Below are 13,366 nucleotides of genomic sequence, written 5' to 3' on the forward strand. Positions count from 1 at the left end.
AGGCAACAAGCAAGGCTTACAGTCAAATTTGCCTCCCAGATCCACGAGCCAAAGCAAATGCTTAAGATTCTGGTGGCTTGGCTAAGGGGCTGGCTTGTTCCAAGTGTCTTACCAAGTACAAGCCTCATTTGTTCCCTCTCTGTCCGCTGTTTTGTTTGCAGATACACCAACCGCTTCACAAGTAGTTCAGTCAATCAATCTTTATTAAAAACAGTCATAGACCAGCACAGCACAATTTACCATTAAAACCCTTAGTGTTACACTCTACCACAGGTTAATACAAATTCACAAGTAGTTGGTTCTTGTAGGTTATCCGGGCTGTGTGACCGTGATCTTGGTATTTTCTTTCCTGACGTTTCTCCAGCAGCTGTGGCAGGCATCTTCAGAGGAGTAACACTGAAGATGCCTGCCACAGCTGCTGGCGAAACATCAGGAAAGAAAATACCAAGACCACGGTCACACAGCCCGGATAACCTACAAGAACCAATGAACTCTGACCGTGAAAGCCTTCGACAATATCACAAGTAGTTGCTGCTTTTTTTTTTTCCGGCCCTTGGACCAAAAAAAAGGTTGTTTACCTCTATGCTGTATTATGACATATTGGTACTCACCTGTTTATATATTTTTAACAGTACCGTGGGTCTTAGTAGAATAAGATTACATCACTTCCTTCTGATATAATTGCTTTGTAGTTAAACTAATCACATCTTCATATTGTTATGTGATAATATTCAGTTCCTTCTCTGTCCTGCATTTATGTTGTTTTGTTTTTAACTGTGTACAAGCTTCACTGAAATGAATGGCAATTCCATTTCACTAGTGGTTGGACTGTTTTCTTAATATTTTAGGTCTGTGTTATTGCTCGGGACTCTTACAATGCAAGCCTATGCAAAGTTACTCTGGCCTAAGCCTATTGAATTTATCATGAATTGCACTGTTACATTACTAGTTAAAATAGAGTTGATACACTGGAATTTTATGTCAGTCCAAGATTTTAGTTCACAGTGGGTAGCTGTGTTTGTCTGTCTGCAGTAGTAGAAAAGAGCAAGAGTCCAGTAGCACCTTAAAGACTAACAAAAATATTTTCTGGCAGGGTATGAGCTTCAGATACTTCTTCAGATTTTAGTGTATATTTTCTTCTCGGTTATGTAAGAGGATACACCTATGAACACCTTTGGTATATGCAGATTCATCCTCTCAAATTGCACAGGTATTTATAGATTTTTTTTTCCTTGCCTTAAACAGGAAGCCACTCATTGCTTGTGTGGAGAGGCAGCTGTTAGGAGAACACTTAACAGCTATTTTGCAAAAAGGTACTTTTTTTCTAATTAGTTTTTGGTAGCCAACAGTTGCGTCATCATCTGCTTACGTGTTATGGGAAATTAGACACACATTGTACAGTTACCCCTTTGGCTTTTTAAAATAAAAGAGTAATTATATTATTATGTGTCATGCAAACTCCTTTGTAAGAGAGGACTTCAGTGTTGTCTAGTTCTGATTCCCCCCCTCCTGCGGGCTCTGTAGTTTTCACACTGGTAAAAAATTTCATTAGAATCCAGACCCTGAGATGGGTAGTCTGCGTTTCACTTAGTGGAATTTTTGCCTTTGTCCCCTTCGAGTGATAGAAATATGTACACCCACATACCACATGTTGTATTATAGATTGCCTTTTGAATTTGCATCTCACTTTCAAAAACAGTTTGTCTTGCAGCACAAGTGACTGGTGTTAGAGAAACAGAACTTGAAATTTGCTTTTAACATCTGTAATTTAAAGGTCTGTTGAGGTATAATAAATTGCAATAATCCCCTGGGCACATTGGAACTAATTGCACAGTTCTTTAAATCCTCACATCTTACCCATCACTCAGAGTTCTGTGTAAGTTCTCCAGGACTTATTTTTTTTGATGAAAAGCAGCTATTGGAGACTGCAAATAGAAGTAGAGGAAAGGTTGGTGAGGAAAGGGGCTATCATGGTCCCTCTGTGTGGGTAGTGAGGGAGAGAGAGCTTTGCTTGTTTGCCAGAATGTTTATTTGGAGTTTTTAATTTTTCTCCTTAGTCCCCTTTACTTATTTTACCTCAGTGGAAATGAGACACCAGAGGCTTTTTCAGGTTAACAAACAAATAACAGAGATTTCGTATACACTAAACAAGTGATGGATTTGGAGGGGAAACTGTAGTTGGGAAAAGCATAGAACCAGAGCTGTTTTATAAGTTTCACTTCAGAGAAGGCATCGATCTTAGATGGTAGAGTATTTCAATTCTTAAATTCAGTTCACAATTTCAGTTCAGTTCCCAGAACTTCTTATAGATGTTTCTACTCAGACTCTGCTGCCTAGCTATCAAGGAGTTGGAGATTATACAATCTCTCTTCCCCAGAGAAACACAGAAGTATGGAGATTTCTCCTCAAATCTCTCTTCCAGTTCTTACTATAGATATACCCCACTTTTACACTTTTAGTAATCCCTAAACAACATCCTGTATTTGTAATATCTCCTTCCCAGGGACTATTCCCTTCCAGTGACCTGAGAAAGGGTTTCTTTCCCCCCAGTCTCTGTCTGTCACTCCACAGGATTCGTTTCACACCAGTTTAGGCAAATCTGAACCCTCAGGTTCCCAGAGTCAAACACAGCTACTGAACACACAGGTTACCAATAATAGAATCAATTCCTTTCTTCAGAACTGAGAGAGTGAGTCCCTTAGCTCTGCCCACTCCTTTTCTCTGAGCGTCTCTAAAAGATTAACTCTTTGTTTGTCACAGGGGGCTTAACACTTTTTCTCTTCCCCCCCCCCCCATCAAGTCACATCTGACTTATGGCGACCCCATAGGGTTTTCAAGGCAAGAGATATTGAGAGGTGGTTTGCCGTTGCCTTCCTTGGCGCTCTCCCATCCAAACACTCTCCAGGGCTGACGAGATCAGGCTATCCAGGTCAAAGCAAACTCTTTCTCTGCCATCTGCTTTTCTTCTCAAAATCACCCCCCTCAATTATTTGTGGTACTGTTGGTGCTAAATACATGTGGAATAGTAATAATAATTTGGCCATCTTTTCTCCTTTGTGATTGTTGTACCTTGTTAAAATACCTGCGTTTTACTTACAAATTTGTTGCTTTCTTATTCTCTGCCACCCTCTTCAACAGCACACACCAAAGTCTCCTGCTGTAACTGACTCATCCTCTACTGAAATGTTTTGGCTTCCCTTTTGTATTAGGGCCTAAACTGGCATTAATCTCCACCATAGAATTATCTCATCTTCCAAATCTTAAAAATATGTAACTGGTATCAAATAGGTTTGTGTAGTGGCTGTTTTATGTAAACACTTTTCCAAGGGGCTTTGTCCTGATGATGTATGAATGGATGACAGATATTGGTGGGAGGGGGTACTGAGAAAAGCACAGAGAATGCCCTATGTGGGCGCTTCCTTCCCCCTGCAGATGCCTCTGCATTCTTTGTGGCAGTGAGTATACACAGTGGGGAGTTGACCTCATGCAGCTTCAACCTGTGTATTCTGAAAGTGGCTTTGAGAATCTCCATTTAATTAGATTTTTAACAAATGAATTTAGGAAAACACTTGGTTATGTTTTAATGTAGGTCAGTTATGGCCATATGTTATGCCAAAACCAGGCTCGGGTTGGGTGGGGGAGGAGTGGACGGTGCATGAAAAGAAGAAACAGGGTGCTTGTGCAGTCCTGCAACTCACTCCTGAAACCCTTGTGCCTGTGATATTGTGCGGGGGGAGGAAAGTTCATTCTGCTTGTATCAGCTGAACTACTGTTGCCCAATCTGCGTTTTGCTCCAAAAACTGAAGTTTCTGAATATAGCCGATTCTTGTTGAAATTCCACCCCGCTTCTTGTAACTTTATTTTGATTGTTAAAGATGCAAAGTTGGATCCAAAGATCAGTGAGCAGAAGGGAAATAGTCACTACTGCTGTTCCTCAAGAGCCTGTGTGTGAGCTGGCCCTAGTCCATGTTGGGCTATATAACAGGGAGGTTCTTTTGCAGTTTTTAGGCTTTCACAAGAGGCTGTGCAAATTCTTGTGCAAGCAAAAGAACATTTGGGTGGGGACTTAGTTGCATTTTTCTCACACAATATTCTAGTGTAAAATGTGTAGCAATCCTTCTCTGAGCAGAGGATGCCTCTTGCATTGGAAGGACGCCTTTGGATCCAACCCCTAAAGGTCCTTGTGAACACGTTCTTAATATATTGTATCTATTGATATGCATGAATTGATGTCTTCTTTTCACGCTCTGTGTCTCGAACTAATGAAATAAAATAAAGCAGTGAGTCTTGCATGTACTGATTTACGTAATCTCTTGCGTTCATTTGATCCAGGGCACATTGTAAACCACTTGTAACAGCGTAGTGTGCAGTGCAAGTAAAAGACGCCACTGCTTTTGTAGAGTTTGTTCCTTAGGAGAAGGCGTGTGTTGTAGTCAGTTTGATAATGGAAAATAAAAGCTTTCACATTTCAGGGTATGTATGTGAACAATTTTTTCTTATTACAACTGCCTCTAATAGATGTATGTACGTTTCTTCTTCTTTTGCTTGGATATCAAGCCAAACAGTATATTAGGCTATTGTGGTACTCTGGATTTATGCAAGTTTTTTTTATTTTGGGAAAGTCTTCAGGGCTTTTTTTGTTTTTCTTCACTGGCCAGTTAAATGTTGTAGTTGGTCAGCGAGGCTAAATAAAATAAGAATGCTTATTTAGTCAATATTCAGACTTCTTAATTTATACATATATGTAAGTGGAATATATTTGCAACTTTCCTTTCATACCTGGAACAAAACATCTGTTTATTTTAGGTAGTTTAGGTAGCTACTGCTAATTATAGGCTAAACGCAATTGTACATACTTGCCAGAGAGTAAGCCCACATTGAACATCATGGGGCTTCTGAGGGGGCATGCACAGAATTAAACTGTGATCCTGTGTATACTTAGGCTGCTTCCACATGGAGACTCTTCTCTATGGCCCACTAGCAAAACAGCTACATGTACTAACTCTGTTACTTAGGAATAAACCTTATCAAAGTGAACAGACATCTGAGTAATCTCTTGCCATGCTCTGCTAGTTCCTAGCTTTCATTTTTTTCAAAAAAATAGCGTTTAGCCCTTTTTTACTTGATTATTCATGAGTTGCTTGCCTTGGCTTGGTTGCTTTTGAGAAGCAGTCCCCACCCCAACTTTCCTACAACATCGTGGTTAGGTTTCCCAACTGCCCAGTTGTGGCAGGCAATTGCCCGCCAATTAACCAGGCTGCCCGCTGACCAGCTGATGATCAGCGGGCAGAAGTAGGAAGGGGAGAACGATTCCCCCCTCCCACGCTCCCGGCATGATACTGTTACTTCCGAGATCCTGCCCCCCCCCCCGGTTTTGTGCGTTCCATGGAGTCACAGTGTGCACACAGCGAGGTTAGGAGGAACTCTCCCTCCTCCCTATCCAAGCTGCAAGCCAGATCGATCACGATCTGGCTTGGAGAGGGAGGCAGAAATGTTCCTCCTAGACTTGCTGTGTGCATTCTCTAACTCCACAGAGCACGCAGGCCGGGGGATAGGAACCCAGAAGTAACAGTATCAGGAGTGTGCACGAATCGCTCCCCCTAGCCCCGCCCAAAAGGAGTTTTGACTGCTATCTTTCCAAGAAGATTGTACCAAACCAGGTTTGGAAATAATTGCAGCCCACTGCGGGGGGGGGGGGGGGGCGGAAACAGGACGAATAGAGGATAACGTCACGTGGATGCTGTTGTCAGGCATTCAAGGTGGAGCAAAACAGCCATGTGAAAAACACCCTTAGGAATAAACCTTATCAAAGTGAACAGGCATCTCAGTAAACATGTATAGGTTTGTGCTTCAAGCCTTCAATTTGTTTTTTTTCATATTTTCTTGCTGTACATCAATACTACTGTAATAATACTGTTATTTACAGTTGTTATAAATGCTAGCAGTAATTAAGAATAAAAAGTAACCGCTAAACCCTAAACATGTATGTAATATTTTATCAAATGTTCCTCATTTTTGTTTAAATTCCAAAAACCTTTATTGGCTCTACTCTTTGGAGCAGATGTTGAGCAAGAAAAATTGATGTTACTTAGATGTTGCAAGCAGTTATGTCAGCATAAGTATTTGAAGACCGAAATGCTAATCATAATAAAAATGGTGGCCTGGCAATTGACAATATAGCTTCCCATATTTACATCAGTAAAATTTAGCTCAACATGAATTTTTAATACCTACATGTTTGCCATTATACAGTAATTGACAACATAAAAAATATACAAGTCAGATTTTGTATACCTAATTATGGTTTTTCTTGTTTCCTCCTTTATAGGGGATTTGGGGGATATTAGTAACGCTAATTAAAGTTGTGATCATTTACTTAATAAATTTCACCTTTGCAGTAGAAAAGAACATTTAGACACCAGTAATTTACAGGGTTAGAACTAGGAAAGTTTTGGTTAGTTGAGATGTGTTCAAACTACAGATATCAAATGATTACAAAATGTTTACTCAGATGTGATTCCCATAGTATTCAGCCTAAGTATGCATTCTTTGTTGATTAAAAGTGTGTCTTAATTAAATGAGTGTATTACACCATACTTTCAATAACTAGCACTCTATAGAATTCCAGATTTCACACATACCTGATTTAGGGCTGATTTACATATTTATAGACGGAGATGGTAGAACTATGGAGCAGACCACTTCAGACTACAGGCAATGATAGTATAGTTTGAATGTTTTCCCTTCTGGAAAGCTCCCTGTATGTAGGCAGTTGTAGAAAGGATGTACTAAACCTTTCTCTCTGGTGTGATGGTTTACTGCACATGGAAAGTTGTTGTTTTTAAGTTGGACAACAACAACTCTTTTGCAATCTACAATTGTACAGGACACTACTGCCGCATTCTGTGTCGTGTGTACCATGGCTCCTATATTCTGTATGCTGTTGGTGAGAAAACAGAGAACTCCTGTACATTTTAATACTACAGAATAGGATCTCTTTTTCATTCATACACATCATCCAAATAATTGGTCTCCTGCACCTGTAGACAGATTACTATATTATATCATGGTGTTATACTCACATTTGAAATAAGCCTTAGAGTGCCAACCGTTTTGTTTAAACTTTAAGCTGCCATTCCTGTATCTTCACAACTATTGTTACTGCTTAGTAGAGGGTATTGGCTATTATTGTCTTACTCCTTTGCTGTCCCACCAACAAAATTATTCTTCGCAGCCTTTTTCAGAAAGTGTTGTATGAATCATTCCTGATAATGGATGAAAGCCTTCAAACTTCCAATATGATGTCTAATAAACCGGTATCTAATAAAAAAAAGACGGAGCATTATCTATGTGTTTTAAATGTTTTACATCAGGTTTCTTCTAGGCAAAATACCAAGGACTTGTCAATCATACATCAATTATTCTTTACAGAAAAGCCTACGTGTTTTCAGAGCCCATAAGGTCTAGATTGTGTCGATATAAATTTGTGGGATTCATTCTCTTTTCGTAGAATAATGTGTTTTATTTTTATTTTAGGACTTGATAATCTGCTTAATGAAAACAGAATAGCAGATCTCACTCAGCTGTGCCAGCTTTTCAGCCGGGTGAAAGGTGGACAACTCCTCCTCCTGCATAGCTGGGGTGGATATATAAAGGTATTTAGAAACATGCTGTTTCCTTGCAGAGATAAAAGCTCATCAGTTGTCAATCAAGAGCTGATAAAAGTTAGATATTACCTTTAAATCTAAACAACTTCATATTTATTCAATGGGCAAGAGAAACTATGGAACTGAAAACAGAAAGAGGATAACTACAATCAGTAAAGTGTTTGAAGTCTTATGCATTTGTCTCATCCCACATTTTTCACAAGCAGCCATCTAGTCTGTGACCTGTCAAAATAATGTTTGATGTTAATGTGTCATAGCCTGCCTTTGCCCTGCACTCAATTTTGAAAACAGCATCCCTTCTTTGAAGGTGTTGTAGTGTCTCTCTAACACCCTTGGAAATGTGGGGGAGGGGAGGACTGAAGCTCCTCCTCCGCCATGCTGCAATCCCAGTCCAAATCAGCCCTCTGCAGCACTTCCAAATTGAGTTCCAAGGGGAGCTCCCAGCTGTTGGCTGGCTGCACATGTCAGTCACATGTTAAACTGATGGTCTAGTAAGGGCCCTGTGACGCAGAGTGGTAAGCTGCAGTACTGCAGTCAAAAGCTCTGCTCATAACCTGAGTTCGATCCGAACAGAAGTCGGATTCAGGTAGCCGGCTCAGGGTTGATTCAGCCTTTCATCCTTCCGAGGTCGGTAAAATGAGTACCCAGCTTGCTGGGGGTAAAGGGAAGATGCTGGGGAAGGCACTGGCAAACCACCCCGTAAACAAAGTCTGCCTAGTAAATGTTGGGATGTGACGTCACCCCATGGGTCAGGAATGACCCAGTGCTTGCACAGGCGGACTACCTTTACCTTTAGTAAGGGCCTTAGGTCATGAAATTGGATTAAGGGTTAAATCCAAGCAATCCACTTGTGCAAGGAATGTGGACCTTTCTGCAAGGATCTCAGATCTTCCTTGTTTTTCCCTCCCTCACCAGCCATTTCTGACCCTGGAAAAGTTGATCCCAGATCCAGGAGCCCTGTACAGTGATAGGCATGTGAGTTGACTACAGTGAGGAGGGAGAAAAGAGGGAGACAAAAGAGACAGGAAGGGCTGGCTCAGATTATTTGGTTGCCTCAAGCAGGTTCTGAGGCAATTTTGAATTGGGAAAATGGCATAAGAGGGAAAGCTTATGCCCCTCCTTCCCCTGTGCCATCTTTCCTTCCTTCCTTAACCCCTCCACTTTTCAACTGGTACGGTTTTCAGCTCCTATCTCACCCTCCCTCCCCCATTGGCTGACACTAACTGAGGCATGGAAGCTTTCACAATATTGTTTGGGTAACCACCAAATTCTCATGATAAAGTCTCATGGGCTCTCAGTCAGCATTCTTTTCTTAAAGTTGCAGACATTGGTTTTATGATTTGGGGGGTTTTGAGCCCCCTATAGGTATTCATGTATTTAGATTCCAGATTTTTCTGCAAGCCTGTGGCTCCCCCCCCCCCTTAGAAAAACCAGCAATTTTTGTACCTGGCCTCATTGTGCAAATATTTGATCCACACTCTGGGGGAAAGCTCAAAATTACATGTATAGATTTAACATTTGCTGTGCTAAATTGATTGCTATGTGTTGAAATTTTATATTGAAATGTAATAGATGCCATCACTTTTGGGGTACATTTTAAGACTTTAGTAGCATTAATACAGCTATGGTTAACTGGTTTTTACAATTATTGATATTCTCTATAGGCATATGTAAGTAGGTGGGGAATATTAAGGAATGGGAAAGGTTTAGAAATGATATATTTGATTATCAAAAGTGTTTGTTTTTCAGAACTTTGGAACATCACTTGTGATAAATCCTGAAAAGGACAAGGATATGGTACAAGAGCTGCTAGATTTTAAGCATAAAATGGATCATATCATAGAAGTATGTTTTCAGAAAAATGAGAAATGCATAAACTTGATGAAGGAATCATTTGAAACATTTATCAACAAGAGACCAAATAAACCAGCAGAACTGATAGGTATAAATCTTTGTGCAAAATATTCTGCAAAATATTTATGCATTTTATACATATTGTATATATGATCACCATATGATTATTTCAGTATTACTTTTAAACTTTTAAAAAACCTTTTTAAAGCAAAACACATAGATTCAAAGCTAAGAGCTGGCAATAAAGAAGCAACGGATGAAGAACTGGAAAGAATCCTGGACAAAATTATGATAATATTCAGATTTATTCATGGTACGTAGAATTCTTTTTAAGCATTCTAGAAAGTAAATCACAGTTTGCTGCACTGCTGAATTTTTAACCAATATATTGCATGCAGGCCCTGATATATATGGCCAGTAGAAATTGCTACATCGTATGTATGCTGAAAAGTTTCCTCAATACAGGAAGCCAAACAAACTACATAATTTTTTTCCTGACAGGCACTGAGGAGCAGCCAGGTGCCTTCTCTCCGTGACCTAGTCATTTAAACAAGAGCAAAAGGAATTGCTTGCATTTACATAAGAAGGGCCAGGCAGTGAATTGTTCCTCCTAGTCACCTGACTGCCTGATTAGAAAGTGGTTCCTCATAGACTACAAGTTTAATGTTTCCCCCTCTGACCAGCCAACCTTGTAACGTTGTGTTGTAACGTCAGTGCATGATACACATATCTTGCATGTCAAGCCCTGTGGTTCCTGTCACTAACACCTATGGAAATGCACTATCTGACTGGGGATTGTAAAAAACTGTTTCCCACTAATTTGTGAAAAAACACAAAGAGTAGAATATCCCTTCTCTTTAGAGAAAGGCTTATATCCCAAGAACTGAGAGCAGAGATCTGCTGAATAAAGTTGGCCCATTTTATCTCCCAACTGAGGTGTTGGCTCTCCATATTCTTTGTCTGTAGGCCAACCCCCCCCCCTTCCCACTACAGCCCAGATAAGCATGAATTGGGAGATCCTACTGAGTGACATGCAAAACATCTTGGGGAGTTTCAGATAGGATTCAGATTCAGCTGAAATCTGAGAGTCCGTTCCCTCAAGCTAGGTGCTCTTTGGATATCAGAAGTCAGTGAATAAGTCACAGGCATCCATCCTCTAACCTAGCTGGCAAACGTCGCAGTTGGCTGTTGCTTTTTCCAATAAACTGAAACAATAAAAGCATGGAATTGCTTTCTTCAAAAGCATCTGTTTGTTATTTATGAAAAATTAATTCAAAATGACATTAAAATTTTACTCAGTGTGCTTCCTTCTCCCTATTACTCTTACAGGTAAAGATGTTTTTGAAGCATTTTATAAAAAAGATTTGGCCAAAAGACTTCTGGTTGGGAAAAGTGCGTCAGTAGATGCTGAGAAATCAATGTTGTCTAAGCTTAAGCATGGTAATAGCAATTTATTCTTTGTACTGTATATTTGAACACAGGTATATAGAAAATGGTTGGAGTGAGATTTCCAAAAGGGCTTTCTAGGATTCTAAATGAATGTGCATGTCAAATAAATAAATGCTGGGCCTTTGAAATCACTGGGTGTTAACTATGCATATAAATGGCAGTTGGAGTTGCTGTAAATGTGGTATATCTGTTTTTATTTATATAACAGAATGTGGTGCTGCTTTCACCAGTAAACTGGAAGGAATGTTCAAGGATATGGAACTTTCAAAGGACATCATGGTTCAGTTTAAACAGGTACATTTAACTTCAATGTGGTTTTAGACCCAGCTCCTGTATCGAACACCTAATCTGCCATTTGTGTATGTTTATCAGAACAAGTAGAACATAGCATAAGAGCACTGCTGAAACCAGACTAACAACCCATTCCCGAGCTCTGGGGCTGAAAGAGCTCAGGAGGCATGCAAGTGGCTGTGCCGGTGTCCGGTCCCCCAGCACCGGTGCCTGGGCCACTTGTGCCACCAAGAGAGACATGGATGCTGGCGTTAGTGCACTCAACGCCATCCTCCCAGCTCTGCCGTGGCAGTGTGGCCCAGGGATACCAGCACAGCCTTGCGCCAGCGTCCTGACAGTGCACTTCCATGCACTGTCCTCCCGGGGGACGTTCCCAGCCCGGTCCAGGGGAGGAGCTGCCTTTAGGCAGCCTCCTAAGCCCTTTTGGGCTGGGAACACCCCCTTTGCCCTTACCTCGAGATACGCCACCTTTTTAGGTGGTGTATCCCTGTGGAACCCAATGGAGCGTTTCCACAGGCCTCAAACGAAAGGGCAGGAGTTTGCCTTCATGGGGGGAAGGCTGCATCCTCCTTTGGAGGCAGCTCGGCGGCACTATCTCCAGCCACCAACGCAGCCCCTTCCCTCAGGAATGGGCAGCCTGGGTCTATATCTAATACAGCATCCTAACAGTGATCAGCCAGATGTTTCAGGGAAGCTGATAAATTTGGACAAAGGCAACAGTTCTGTCCCATTGTTAGCTCCTCAGCAGCTGGCATTCAGAATTCATACTGCCTCTGAAAAGGGAGATCTCATGCAGTTATCATGGCTGGTAGCCCCTGATATATTAAATTGATCCTCCTAGAATTGATCTACTTTTAAAGCTCTGTAAGCCAGTGGCTATTAGCATATCTTATGGTAGTAACTACAATATGTTGTGTAGTATGAAGAAGTACTTTCTCCTGAATCTACAACATTCATCTTAATAGGAACAAGGATTTTACAGGGTTTGAAATGATGCTGTTAGATTCTGTTATTAAATGTTGAATAGATACTTCTAAACATGTTTGAAAAGGAAAGAATTTGAGTTCAATTACATTTGATAGTAAGTTCTTGAAAGTCAAAATTAGTTCAGAATTTCTGAGTGTTCCACAGTACAGTGGAGGGCTTGGATCCCACCTAGAATTTCCATGTGTGCAGTGAGGGGCATGTTTTGATTCCCCCTCTCCCACAGGATACCTCTGATTCCCCTTCCCAATTATTTCTGGGGGTTCCTCACCCTGCAGGAATAGCATTTTGTGAGGTGTTTGGGACTGTTGCAGGAGATAATCAGCTAAAATTGACCTCTCCCCATGTGTGCATGGAAATTTTAGGCAGAATCCAAGGAATGAAAAGTAAGTTCTACAGAATGTCTCCCTACCCCACCCTGATACCATTTGTAAAAGCTCATAATCTTCAATTAGTATAAGTTTTTGAAGTGTACACTAGCTTGAAAAATATATGTACCTGTCTAATTTTAGTTGTAGATAACAAAGTTGTTATATTTTACTAAGTTGATGTGTATTAAATTTAGGTTTGTTATAAATATTTAATAATTGAAAATGTTCCATTGGACAAAGTACATCTTAATGTACAAAATAGCAATTGGTAGTCATCTGCTTGTAATGCTACATAGTGTGATTTTAAATCCTTTGTTTCTTTTTTTTAAAATCATAGTACATGCAGAATCAAAGTGACCCAGGCAATATAGATTTAACAGTAAACATACTTACTATGGGGTACTGGCCAACTTACACACCTATGGATGTCCTTTTACCTCCAGAGGTAAGTCTTCAAGAACGCCCGAAGTATTAGGATCCCCTAAATTTAAGTTGTTTGTCCTGGTCCATGCTGTCCAACATATAGTTTCTTTCAAATACACAGAGCGAAGTGCAGAATCTTCCAGAGCCCCTTTCATCCCTTTAGATCAGAGCTTAAGCACAAGCAGGAATTCTGTCTAGTCATACAAATTTTACAGATCTGAACTCTCTTTCTTTGTGTTAAAGATAGTCTTGTTTGCCGGCTATTCTTTTAGACAAACTCTGGTTTTATGCAAACTAATACTTGTATAATGCTAGTTACAGATATCT

The 13,366-nt window shown here is 40.4% G+C and overlaps 1 protein-coding gene across 1 annotated transcript in view; it reads left to right on the top strand.

Annotated features, from left to right (window-relative positions):
- Nucleotides 1–13,366, top strand: part of CUL4A (cullin 4A) — a 37,089-nt gene that overhangs the window by 15,427 nt on the left and 8,296 nt on the right. Inside the window, exons 9-15 of the mRNA XM_056861937.1 lie at nt 1,246–1,313; nt 7,537–7,655; nt 9,417–9,609; nt 9,730–9,834; nt 10,851–10,961; nt 11,179–11,264; nt 12,954–13,061. Coding sequence (XP_056717915.1) covers nt 1,246–1,313; nt 7,537–7,655; nt 9,417–9,609; nt 9,730–9,834; nt 10,851–10,961; nt 11,179–11,264; nt 12,954–13,061 — 790 coding nt within the window. The remainder of the gene's footprint in view (nt 1–1,245; nt 1,314–7,536; nt 7,656–9,416; nt 9,610–9,729; nt 9,835–10,850; nt 10,962–11,178; nt 11,265–12,953; nt 13,062–13,366) is intronic.

This window comes from Euleptes europaea, chromosome 16 (assembly GCF_029931775.1).
Source record: "Euleptes europaea isolate rEulEur1 chromosome 16, rEulEur1.hap1, whole genome shotgun sequence".
Lineage (NCBI taxonomy): Eukaryota > Metazoa > Chordata > Lepidosauria > Squamata > Sphaerodactylidae > Euleptes > Euleptes europaea.